Source organism: Aspergillus pseudotamarii (assembly GCF_009193445.1).
Source record: "Aspergillus pseudotamarii strain CBS 117625 unplaced genomic scaffold BDV38scaffold_7, whole genome shotgun sequence".
Lineage (NCBI taxonomy): Eukaryota > Fungi > Ascomycota > Eurotiomycetes > Eurotiales > Aspergillaceae > Aspergillus > Aspergillus pseudotamarii.
The window spans coordinates 385,203-398,044 of NW_022475021.1; the positions used below are offsets into that span (position 1 = coordinate 385,203).

The 12,842-nt window shown below is 46.7% G+C and overlaps 4 protein-coding genes across 4 annotated transcripts; 2 read left to right on the forward strand and 2 right to left on the reverse strand.

Moving 5' to 3' along the window:
* Positions 1-2,203: 2,203 nt before the first annotated feature.
* BDV38DRAFT_237238 (uncharacterized protein) lies at positions 2,204-3,380 on the reverse strand. The gene is made up of 3 exons (XM_032053553.1): positions 2,904-3,380; positions 2,586-2,839; positions 2,204-2,516 (listed from the first exon to the last, which is right to left on the reverse strand). Exons 1-3 carry the CDS (start codon positions 3,272-3,274, stop codon positions 2,296-2,298), a joined length of 846 nt encoding a protein of 281 aa, XP_031917680.1. The 5' UTR covers positions 3,275-3,380; the 3' UTR covers positions 2,204-2,295.
* Positions 3,381-5,259: 1,879 nt separating this feature from the next.
* BDV38DRAFT_278972 (uncharacterized protein) lies at positions 5,260-6,191 on the forward strand (the record flags this gene model as incomplete). Its single annotated transcript, XM_032058874.1, has 3 exons — positions 5,260-5,615; positions 5,709-5,932; positions 5,989-6,191. The coding sequence occupies 3 exons, from the start codon at positions 5,260-5,262 to the stop codon at positions 6,189-6,191; spliced, it is 783 nt and encodes a 260-aa protein (XP_031917681.1).
* A 1,669-nt stretch (positions 6,192-7,860) lies between these two features.
* On the reverse strand, positions 7,861-9,750 carry BDV38DRAFT_296282 (DUF3176 domain-containing protein; the record flags this gene model as incomplete). The annotated part of the gene is made up of 1 exon (XM_032062903.1): positions 7,861-9,750. One exon carries the CDS (start codon positions 9,748-9,750, stop codon positions 7,861-7,863), a length of 1,890 nt encoding a protein of 629 aa, XP_031917682.1.
* Positions 9,751-11,789: 2,039 nt separating this feature from the next.
* BDV38DRAFT_278974 (uncharacterized protein) lies at positions 11,790-12,536 on the forward strand (the record flags this gene model as incomplete). The annotated part of the gene is made up of 1 exon (XM_032058875.1): positions 11,790-12,536. One exon carries the CDS (start codon positions 11,790-11,792, stop codon positions 12,534-12,536), a length of 747 nt encoding a protein of 248 aa, XP_031917683.1.
* Positions 12,537-12,842: the final 306 nt, after the last annotated feature.

Here is a 12,842-nt window from a genome sequence, read left to right on the forward strand (position 1 = left end):
ACAGAAAAGACACCGAGTTACCTAGACTGAGCAGCAGCTGAGCAGTATGAATAGCATTCACTCGATACCACCAGGGGTCCATTTGGGCTACAAGTCTGACGGGCTGTATTGGGTGGTCTTCATTCCTATGGTAAGGTAAACTAGTAACCCCCTGAGCCCTTGAAACCCACCAAAAGACCAACAATCCGTCCTTCGATGGGGCTTTCCGGGCGCTGGCCAGAAAGTCAAAAGCAATGTGATAAGTAGGCAAGTGATACTGATTGGTGAAGTGCCTCATTTAGTGAGCCATCATACTATGGGGCAAACGGGACGTGTTGGGGCAACGCAAGCCTTTCCCATTAAGGAAAAGCGGTAGGTGGTCGGATTGTTTTGGGAGAACAGATCATAGCAGTCCGGGGTATTGCATTGCTCGTACAGGTGCTGTCCAATACGGCTGTAGTTCTTGAGATTAGCCACCAAGTTGAACTCCTCAAACTGCCACACCTACATATCTGAGACCCATCAGATCTAATTTCTGCAACAATGGGACATATGGCCTGAGGTACTCATTTTTCCTCTTCTTTCGGGCATGAGTCATTGTCATGCGTATTGCCGTAAAGGCCATCCCATCGTACCCGAATGACGATAACGTCTGTAATGTGCGGTAGATGATTTCGATACACGTTTATGATATTCTCCTGTTATCTCTCACTTTCTGAGCTCGCGCCCACAAGGATTCCAGCAATATGGGTATCGTCAGTGGTCTTTTTACTTGGTCGCCATCCGGTTGGCATCCCTGGCCTGCGCAGTTGGAGACGAAGAGCTACAGGGGCATAAAAATTGATCACCTGCCAACAGAGCTGGTGTCAATGATCGTACAGTATCTTACCCCATGCGACAGAATATGCTTGGCCCTCTGTAGTCACCTACTACCAAGCGCGCTAGGAAAAGGGCCTCAGCTTCCATTGGATAATGAATTCCGATCCACTTTCCTCACAAGACTGAGCCGAGATCTACCCAATCACATCCACTGTGGCCTATGCTCAGTCATACACTACCGGGAGTATATCCCACCCCCGGGCCCTGCGTTGTGGCCTAGGAGATCATTAGTCAAACATAGGGGTCGTTACCAGTTGCAGGGCCCCATATTCGAAGCCCTTTGTTGTCTGTAGGCCCAGCTAGATCAAAAGATCTTAATCTAAATTGCCCGACTTGTGGTGCAACCTTATATATCACGCACGGGAACCGCCTCAGCCGTGTGAGGTGGCCTAGGAACGGAATCAACATAGAGTTAACATTTGCTGTAGGGCTATACTAGCTCAAGTTGTCGTAAATGATCATCTAATTCTTTGTAAATCGTAGAATATCAACATTGCTTTATAAAGCCTTTAACAGCGGTCCCCTGATAGTATCTCACGACGGCCTCTGATCAATCTGAGGTGTGGCTCACTGGCTACGAAAACATTTGTTGCAGTAGGATGTACTTCAAGTTGTTGATATGCACACCATGAGCACACCCTGTGGCCAGGAAGACGTTGTTGGTCCGCATCACACGCTAAGTGAATGAATAATACGGGATACGACAATAATTTGTACTGGCTGTACAATGTGAAGAAGATAAAAAAGCAATCTGTGACTGGCCATGTTGGCCGTACTACATACCCGCCCAGCTCCCTGAAAGCGGGATGGCTCGCTGCAATGGCAATATCTATCGAAAATCCGCGCAGGCGCAATGACCAGGTTTCTATTGATCCTAGACAACACTCGGCTATGTTAGCCTGGTTTGACGGTGCAGCACAATGATTGTGGACATAGAGTTGAGTGTCCCCACCAGCTAGCCGACTGAGGGTTTCGTTGTGGATCGTTGGGTGATCATGCTGAGAGGAACGCAGATTACTTATTCTTGTATTAGAGCGTGACCACCACTTCCCAGTTAGGCCAACTGGATCAATCTAGTTTATCTAATGCTTACATACCATTGGTAGAATCTGGAAGCCATCAATGTGGGAGGTAAGAAATCCTTGACAGTAGAATCCTGCGTACTGCTACGTCTCACCTAGAGCAACATTGCCTTTACCCACTGATTTTACACTTCACCGCTGGCTTTGGGAAAGCTTACATAGTAGGATATATTTATCAAGCTGAGACATGGTACAAGAAAACTAGATCTTTATGGATACTAACGAGTGGATGCGTAGTTAGACTAGTGCCAGCAGACCCGAGTTAGATATCCACATAACGCGAATCCTCCGATAATCTTCAACGGACAATAGTTTAAGATCTAATGCCGCGACGAGCCACGACGGCCAACCGGGCTTAAACACTGATTTCACCGTCAATCGGATGATCAACCTGGTTGGCAGCGGTATCATCGATAAACCTTTGAACATCATCCTTGATTCTGTCCCACTCATTTTCGTTCAGACTAAGATCAGTCAAGTGGAAATTAAAGCCCATCTTGACCTCTTGATGGGTCGTCTTGTTGGAAACATACTCAACCATCTCGGCAGTGATCGAGTAGTTGATAATCCGGAAGTCTGCATTAGACTATTAGCGACATCATCTCTTCATCAATTGGGAAGGCAGAGGACAGGCAAGTCACCTACATGTCCGAACGTCATCTGTGGTCTCATCATAGAGGAACACGTGAAAGAGTGACCAGACAGTGCGAGACTGCACCTGGTTCTTGTTCTCGACGATCAGATTAGCAAGGCCAGAAAACACATCTTCGATGGTCTTCGAGATGCCAGTAATCCCATCAAGAAGACCGACAAGCATGTCCGAGATCATGCTGAGGTGGAACTCAGTCTTTGAAGTGTCAATGTGGTTCTCGGAATAGACTTCATTATTGTGCATAACCCTATTACAACGATCTAAAGTCAAACCAGGCCTTACCAGTGGGTCAGGAGCGATGATCGACCTACCAAGCACAGTCTTCGCTAAGAATGGTGTCGACCACCTTATTACGGTAGTCAGAGCGTTTTAGCCCTGATTCTGGACTGGAATCACTTGGCAGAGTCCCATCGGCCTTTCGGTGTTTCACCTGAATACCAGCGTGGGTGTCAAGCCACGATTGCATTAGATTCATCGCTTCTTCGAGCTTCAAGACACGGTCATGAAACCTCGAAGGGATCTTGTTCGCATTGACATTGATGTAGCTCCGGGTGTTTGGGTCATCTTTTCCCATGTCAGCATCGCTCGGCTTGTCTTCATCCTTGTAGCCGCTGCCCGGCGGGGGGAGAATAATGGGGATTTCTCCTAGTGCGGAGAACTTTTGACTTTTGAAGGCAGTCATTGTAGCGATTGAAAGGAAGCTTTGAATTGTCAAATATGAGATGATCTATTCAAGGAAGAGATAATTTGTGTGTTTCTGATTTGATTGAAAGGCATGGAGGATTCGAATGGCCTCTCTTTATACTTCGTCTCGGACGCTTTTATTGTACGGTTCAAGTAGCCATGCTACATCATTGTACAGTTGAATAACAGGCGGAATGGCTAACCCACACTATTCAATACTTTGCCACCCAGCAAATATGTGACAACATTTGCCATCCGGACGAAGCCAGACGCAAGCCACGTAAGTGTCTGTCTATGTATCCTGTCAAGACATGCACGGCCGTGCAATGAATATCTGCGTGCTATTATTATCAAAGATAGGATCACACTGGCTGGTACTCACTCATTTACCGGTTTTCCGCATAAATAACGTGTATTCTATGCATGCAACAGACAGGGATCCAAGCGGGCAGCCGCTGCTTCATTGGCTTAGTGTGATACCGGAACATCCGGACAAACCACCCCTGTTTGTGGGCGTTGGCGGCCGGCTGAAAGATGCTCAGCTGAACTATGTGGGGTACAACCTTTATGTATTAATCGCCAATGAGACAGTATTCTGCTCGGCAAAACAATGCGTGTGTACTTTTGCTGATGTGCTTACAGAAATGCAGGCTACCGGAAGAGCTGATCTCCCTTTCACTCATTGCTCGTGAACCTGTATATTAGCCCGGAAATGACCGTTGGTGTGTAAGCCTTGCTAGGATGAGTCTAGGTTGCACAGAGTTATGCATATAGAGCGATGCGAGGTGATTGCTCGGTTCAATTACCCGACCAATATGGGGAACCGTCGGCTTGACCTGGTATTACTAGTTGCTATTCGCCCTGGTCATGGGCGGCGAACGTAAACCGAATGTTCAAATTTTGAATTACCATGATTCAATTTACCACCCTTCCTAGACCCAGGTCATTGCGTATAAAATGATGTCTCCAGTCATATTATAGGGTCTCACGGCGGAATAGTAGTGGTGTTTGTGATTTCTGTTGGGAATATATACGAAGAGAGTGCCGGCATATCGTCTAAGCCAAATCGCTCCCTGTATTTGATCATAATCCAATGATCCCCAGAGGGGTGGACAATGCGCACGAAAGCTGGTCCTGCTATAGCATGTAGTAGATTTCCCACAAAGCCCTGTACCATTGATGCAACTGTGAAGTCTGCCAAGCATGGGAGGTATCTCCACACCTCGCCGCATACAAATCCCGCCAGGGAAGATATTCAATCGTACGTTGCATTCCTAGGTTAGGCAATAGAACAGTGTGGCATTTCGGATGCCCAATACTGGGTGCCTAGCAAGCTTTCTTCCTTCGTGCCATTACATCTCAAACTTCATCATGCATGTTTCCAGCGCGCTGTGCGCGGGGTACCCAGTTAGATGCCCTTTTCTTCCAACCCTTGCAGACCAAGACGCATCATGGAGGATTGCCTAGATTAATCTATTCAGCTGAGCTTGCAGCATTGAACATACGACGGTTCCGACATTGCAGTACAGTACGTCATTATATGGCCCTGCCACCTCAGGAGGAACTAATAGCTGGGACGGGCTACTCACCTTGCACTAGTCAAGACTCCAGCATGAACATAGATTGGATAGCTGGCACCTTCGTATAGGGTTCAGTCTTGGACAGCACCTTGTGTTTCGTCACAGGACCAGGAATATTTCAAGGAAAAGCCCCGTCACTGCACAGTGGATACGTCAAGGGTTTAGCTGAGCTCCGTATAGCGATGCAGTAACCATCGGACAAATACCACACAATGGTAAAGTGAAGCTAGAACACGTAATCTTTACTCTAATCACGGGGATAAGAGATGCCTCCCTTCCTCCGATCGGCCCGGTGATAAGTGCTTGAATTGGAGTATTTAACCCTATCAATCCTGCTGAATACCAAGGCCTCGAACGCATAGCTCTGTCCTCACTTTATATTACTTTAACACAAACCTCCACAATGTCCCCATACATTCATTTACCTTCTGTTGATCCTTCCCTGTTGTCAAACAAACAACATACAAGCATCCTCAAGGATCCAGCGGTCGACGTTACAAATGACTATGGAACCCCAAACCTTCTTTTCTTTTACTTTGTTCCTTTCCTCCCAGATGACAGAAAGCCTGACATCCAAGCTCTACAAGACGAGATCCAGTCTTGGAATGCATGGGAGCTCGGTCAGACAGAAGTTCAGGTTAAGCACAGGATTGCGGACAAATCACTTCCCAGTGATGATTCTACGGCCTCCCGAGTGAAACGGACTAACTATCGAGCCAAGGTAGTTGATTATCTTAGGGAGTCAAGCGAAACTACTTGGTAAGTGCTCAAAGAATCGTCTCGATTGGTGACTTCGAGGTCAGGGCTCCAATAACGAATCATTTTCATAAGGCTCGTTAAAAATGCAGACAGCCACAGCGGACCCTTCTCGGAGGACATAAACGTCGCCGAAGTGAATGGAAAGATCCGAAATGTGCTCAAAGATTTCTATGGTCAGGAGTTGCTGCCCGCTCAGTTTTCGGTCATCCTGAACATCATTACCGATCTAATTGCGTCTCAGCCTGATGCTGACAACAAGTATTTGTTCACTTACATCTATTACCATTACGACGTTGATCAGAAAGTCTTTAAACCAGGTACGTATGGCCCACAGGAAATGCTGCGTTGGAAAGTATATTAAGACCTTGTCCAGATATCCGTCAACTGCAGTTCAGTGTAACGCAGACAACCCCGGAAGATGGGAATGACACAGTCAGGCTGGACATATCCAACCTGAACCATGTGTACTCTTTGCTGAGAGAGAAATGGAGGAGTGTTCGCCACGATGCTGAGGAGGTCATCGAGGCTGGCGAGAAGATTCGCAAGGAAATGGCATTAAACTTTTATTTTAGCTAGGGGTTATTCAACTGAGTGTATCTTTTCTTGGTACTGTACTTATGCCTCAAAATTATTAGTACCAATAGAATCAAAGTAATCAGCGGAGATTTGCTCCATGATCTCGGTTTCCGAAGCTACCAAAGTTTAGCGATGGCTTCCTCCATATCAAACATCATATATTCTACTAGCAGCATTGATGACGCTAGGTACTGAGAAGGCTCTCGATGATGCTGAACCCTTGGATTGTTGGGGAGTTCAATATCCATATTTCAGCCTCGACGCCCTAGACTCCAGACAGTGGATACACAGCCTCGCGGCCGGCTTTTGTTCTTATCTGATTGGATCTGTAACCCGGATACTGAGTCCATCGTCTCTACAGTCTGTACAAAAGGTTCCCTAGGCATGCATATCGGAGAGCTAGAATGGGTCCTCTCAGCCAACCATATCCGGTTTAGTAGGGCAATATGTGACATTAATTCTTACCTGGAGAACACACCCAAATAAATATGAATAACTAGACACATCCAGGACAAGTGAGTTAAGTCGTTACTTTTATAGTTCCCCTAACCACGCCGAGAAGTCAATGAATAAACATGCAATGTAATCATATAGGCGACTCGAAATCCGGCGGATAAGTAGTTCATATACTTAGATATTTCACTAGCAGCAATCCTCCAGTATAAGTGACCTTTCTGCGCTAATCTCCCGCCCACCATCCCTTGGACCCTGAGACGATTCTTGGAGCCCTTCATCAGTTTTCCCGAAGTAGGAACGTTATCCGAGCGAGCAGGAACACAGGCCTGCGGCTCACTCCTCGGTTCTCCCCATCACTGACCAATAAATGACAGCATGTCCCTGCCCACGTAAATTCATCTGTGCGACTGGCAAGCTCGCTAAATCCAACTTTCACCCACTGTCCACCTTGACGCCTCCCCAATTCCATTCGGTTTCATATACGGTCTTGCGGCACCGCCTACTATTTACCAAATATTTACCGTACCTACGGTAGAGATCCCACTCATATCTCGGGAGTATGCGTCCAGAGAGGATGTGCCGGGGGAAGAAAACCGAGCTAGAAAGATACCTCGGTCTTTAGACCAAAAGGTGTGGGAGGCCTAGAGATTCACTGTGACCACTTCTCGAGGCATTTTAGGCCTAATTGGAGCCCGAATGCAATATGCTACGGTATGGTATCTCGTTATACTTAGTCCAACCAACATGACTCTTTAACCCTATATCGAACCCCTGACGGATGCAGAACAGCCAATCCTCCACGGCATAAGATCGAGAGCGGTACGTAAGTTACTAAGTGAGAAAAATCTAGACTTTTCTAGGCATTTTACTATAGTTGTATAGATCTAGGTTAGAAATAGGATGCGTTTCGTTCTAAATATATATATAATTGGTGGATATATAGAGTTTTCCGATAACCACGCATGATGTGCCCATGCTGAACTTGGATAACTTATATGTTCTCGACTTACACTCTAATATATTCCCACAGTGTAGAATCTCAATAAAGAATAAGTGCTTCCATTTTAATGGGGGCTTAAAAAAAGTAGAGAGCTCTGTGTGGCAGGGGCCAACCATATGCCTCAAACTAGGCATGAAACCCGACGACGAGACATGCAGCTGCAACAGGAAAATATATAACTACGTAGTATACTCTTGGATCAGTAATGCGTTTTTATTGCTCAGTAAGCACTAACTGCCGCTCATCCGGATTGATCATAACATTAGTCTTCTTGGACATATGATGTATGTCGTCTAGACTTTCCAGCGCCGCAATTTCATTTTCAGGCTGAAGATCCAATCGGCTCGTCAGCAATGGAATAATCGAAGCCTTCCAAACTTTCGCGTGTTGTCGTTTGCTCACGGTGGCAGTCCTTAAAAGTAGGACGAGGGATCCCAAGACGGCGCATACCAGAAGAACGATCCACGGCCACCGGACGTGGATATAAGTCTCAACTCGAAAGGCCCGTCCTGGAACCTTTTCGGCTTCAGGGTTTGCCCTTAAAACATCTGTCATACTAGTGGACATTGATTGTAAGAGCTCCCTCAGATCAGCCTCGCGCAGAATGGGCTCCAGATTTAGCCCTGTCGATTCATTGTCGAAGTCATCCCAGTAAGCGCCGCTGCCAGTGGTTGTGTTGAAGAGCTTCCTCATCACACTTGGGATAGACAGAAAGGTATATGCATCAATCATATATGGTGAACGGCCAGACAACGCTGTTTGGCCATCCGGCGGTTGGAGAATATAAACATAATCTGATCTATATAGAGTGGTATCGTCACTGGGAAGGAGTGGTTGTGTCTGAGTCACATTGGCAGAGTGGCTGGCACGATCATTAGCCAAGTAATGACTGGACGCGTATTTCCTTTCGCAGTAATAAAACACACAATCGGTGAACAACGGCTTCGGTGGAGGTAGAGTCACGTTTTCGGGAACATACCAGACCCGAGTGGACTGGTTGGCCGCAACGAAAGAAAAGATGGGCTTTTGAACCCCGGTCATCGAGGTGCGGCTTTGTGGGTAGGTGCCCCAGTGATTCAACGAGACTTCATTGGAGTCTTGTTCCTTGGTGAGACCAGTCGCGTCCGTAGCGATTTCTAGTCCACTTGGAGGTTTGTATATGCAACTCACATGGGGTTGCTGTACTGCACTTTCCTCACCATCTTGCAGAAATTCCGATTGATGACAGATCTGATTCACTTTGCTAGTGATATCCTCACAGTAGCTACAGACTCCAATAGTGATAAACTCTGGGAACTTGCATATCCCTGAGCTGCACTGTGGCGCAAGAGGGCTGTTCGTTTGTGCTAATCCACTGATCATCGAACTCAACATCGACGGGGCTAGTGAGCCGGAATGTTCGTGGTTGATGTAGAGTTTCTGCTGATACACGTATCTATGCGCAGCTTGAATTAACGCGCTTTCGTTAAATACGTGAACTTTATGCGATGGGAATGCCAAGATCTGCTGCGAGAATGGATCTATTGCAACTGCTAGCACGGTCATGAATGCCCCGACGAGGGTTAGAGCATCCATTCTGAGTCGTGGGATACCTATCCAGAGAAGCTCCAACGCGCCCCAGGGCCCCCGACTCGCCTGGTCAATGGCTTGCATATCATACAGTGGCACGGAATCGCGATACCGATTCCATTTCAGCTGGCTAAGACATCCTGATACCGGGACAAGGAGTGCTGCCTTGGAAATAGTGACAATAATAGATACGACCGTATTAGGTGAAGCCGTATATTGCCAATCCGCATATGGAGTGTCGTGAACTTTGAAGAGAAATCCTATCAGAAGGCCAAGCCCGATCACACTTAGAGTAGCAGCCGCAGCTTCCCACTTCCAAGATTCCTTCCAATCATGCCCCGTTTTTTCTTTGTCAGTCTTGGCAGGTTTCGTGAGGCCATATTGGACCCTGTCGGAAGCAATTTCTGACGAGGGACGTGCTAGACTGCCAGCGTGCGGTTCGGTTAATGTTTGTGTTTCAATTTGTTGGGATGCCCCCGAACTACTACCCTTCCCCCTTGCATGACGTCTTCCCCACCAGAGGTCAAATCCCATCGTTGCTATTGCTAGGAAGCCCAATGAAACTCCGATTCTGACTCTGATTGTGATATTCTTCGAAAGTCATCCGTCGTTGGGTTTGGTTCTCGCGGTGGCGGTGGTGGTTGAAATGACAGTGGACGTTGAGGCTAATGAGGGTGAAAGTGCTGTCTCTCTCTCACAGCCGTAGCGATATGTGTTGCCTGAGGTATTTACAGGATTCGTGATTTGATAAGCCTTCAGGGTTGGCACAGGCGCCGTGGAGAAAAGGAACGGGGGTATCAAACTTCGCCCACTGGCGTACTTACTGTTGCACCACAAGTGGCATACATAAGAGAGAGCATGAATAAGATGTCAAAAAACAGTTCTGGAGAGCAGAACAACCCCCGCCCGCAACGTAATCACCGGGGCCGACGATCTTCTAAGGGGCCATCATCTTTCATACTCCCAATCAGATGGAACCAAAACTTGAGCCATTCTTGGCAGCGAGGCTGAATTGTTTCGCCCCCCACTTCAGCCTCAGACCCTGATTAGGGATCTTCAAAGTATTTCCCCATCGAGCCTCCCGATAAATTTACGGCCTGCTTCGCTCCATCAACCCGACGTCTAACACTGTATATCACAGTTACATATCTCACCTTGATGCAGAAGGACACATTATAGTTGAGCTGTGTCTCGACTTTGAAAAGACCACTCCCAAAGTATACTACTTTAGCAGTTTGAAGAGTTATGTGCAAAGCACATCTTCGGATACTCCTGTAGCGACCATCTCACCATCCAGTTACACTTTAATACATCCTGTGCGGTCAGTTGCGCTTCCGGTTTGAAAGAAGGCATGGACCGCAGCATATCGACGACCGCTGTACTCTCTTCCAAGTCAAATTCGGGGATTCCAGCCTTTCGTCCTGGACGCTGAATAAGTAGCACGGTTAGCAGAGTGTCAAAGGATTTACAGCATTAATATCTACACTTCGAAAAAGGCTGGTTAGGACATTATACAGTCTATTGTTTATATTTAAGTTTAAGGTATATATATATTTTCACTCATTTTCAAGAATTGATGGAGAGAAGCTGACCGAAAAGAGCTACTTTACCAGCTGTTCAGGTATCACTATCGACAAATCAATTAAATCTGTTTTCGAGTTCTACTGGATTTGCCGATAATCTGCAATAGTCCAAATAATTGTGTATGATTAATTAATCCGGTCCGGGACAAATTTACTGCTTTATAAGTACCTTAAGGCTTCCAACACTTTATATTTTCGGGTACAGCTACTGCAGTGGCTCGTACGCTTAAGGACTGCTCTGTACCACTGTTGAGCTTAGGGACTATAGCGTCTTAGAATGTTTATACCATGAACACTGCTCAAACAATCACCAAAAAAATATGAAGGGTTAAACTGGAAGCTTAAAAGCCATCTATACTTTTAATAATATAGTATTTCCTATAGAAATACATATTGCAGGATATCACTAGAAATGGAGGGACGTAAGACCAAACCTGGGTGACACACGTGGTAAAATATTAGGGTTTGGGTAACATTGCTCGAAATGCCATGTATTGCCTATCAGCTCAAGTTCGTCCTCCACTTGTGAATTAGAACAGACAGTTTCACCCATTGAGGTTCTCTCTGACAACAGTCTTGGCACCCTTGGGGAAATTGACCACCTGTCCGTTGACTGGTGCATAAGAATGCGGTTCCCATGGTTCGTACACGTTTTTCATTGTCTCCCAAGAGCAATCTGGGTCTATCCACGCCACATGCGAAATAAAATTATTGACACGATTATTCACAAGCGGAATCCATTCCCTCGTCCGATGTGATTGGTGGCCGTGCCCGTGAGCCCTTATTGATATCTCAATCTGGTCTGCCCAAGCGTACTCCCTTTGTCAGGCTTCCCAACTGAATAAGTGAATGAAAATGGTGCTTCCAAATAGAAACATGTGTAGTAAACTGGCCGCCCCCTTGTGACTGAGGGAGGCCATTCCTTTCCTTTGCAAGTTGATACGCGAGAGTCAGCTCTCTTTCTCCACGATATACCATTTCTATATCGATATGGAGAAGATTTATCCACGCAACTACAAACCTGTCCCCAAGGCAGACAATGATGGAGATCCCAGTGATAGTGATACTACGCTGACAGTGCGGCTACGACGCCGCTCCGTACAGCAGTTCCTCAAGCGGAACCTGGCCACGATCACCATCACAGGTCTCCTCCTGATCCTGCTGCTGCTGGTAATTACATTGATTGCAGCAATCACCCTCCAGCCTGTTCGACAAGCCCTAAGTCTGGAACACTCCTCGGTCTACTCGGGCTCCCACCATGATGGTCAGCGACAGTGTCTCCCCACAGCGTCCCGGACCAGACTCTCCTGCGGCAATTCCACCGACGAGGCTGAATCGCTCGGTTGCACATATGACCCCCTTTCGGCGTGCTGGCTACACCAGGAGTGTCCGCACGACTATGTGAAGGAGTTTACGGAGTTTAATAATGGCAAGCCGTTTATATACTACTACGATCAGGAAATGACCCGACAGATGAAGGACTACGATGAAGTCGGCCGCAACGTCAACGGGTTTTATTGGACTTCGAACCGGGAGCACCTAGTCCACTGCTTATACCTCCTGCGGCGGGCTCATGATGTTCACATGCGTGGGGATCGCCTGGACACAATGCTGGCCGACCAGGAACATACCGATCATTGCACGAACATGTTGGCAAATTGGCTGCGAAGACGGGATCCTGCGCTAGATGAGCTGGGTACACAGGGCCAAACGCATTGCTTCATGTCGTGTAGTTAGCGTACGGGGGTAGTACGCCTTGGAAGGGGCAGTTGTAGGGCAGAGGAAAGGGAAAAACAACGAAGGCAAACACACAATGGATCTCACTGGTTTACAATATGGCTCTTGCTATCTCTGTCTTACCGTCTCTGGTCTTTAACCTCGTCTTCCTTCTCTTGGATTTAGTTTTTTTTTTTTTTTTTTTTTTTTTTTTTTTCTTTTTTTTTTTTTTTTTTTTTTTTTTTTTTTTTTTTTTTTTTTTTTTTTCCCTCCCTTCAGATTTTCCAGTGGACTTTGCTCGTTGTGGATCAATATTATTTCTTTCAA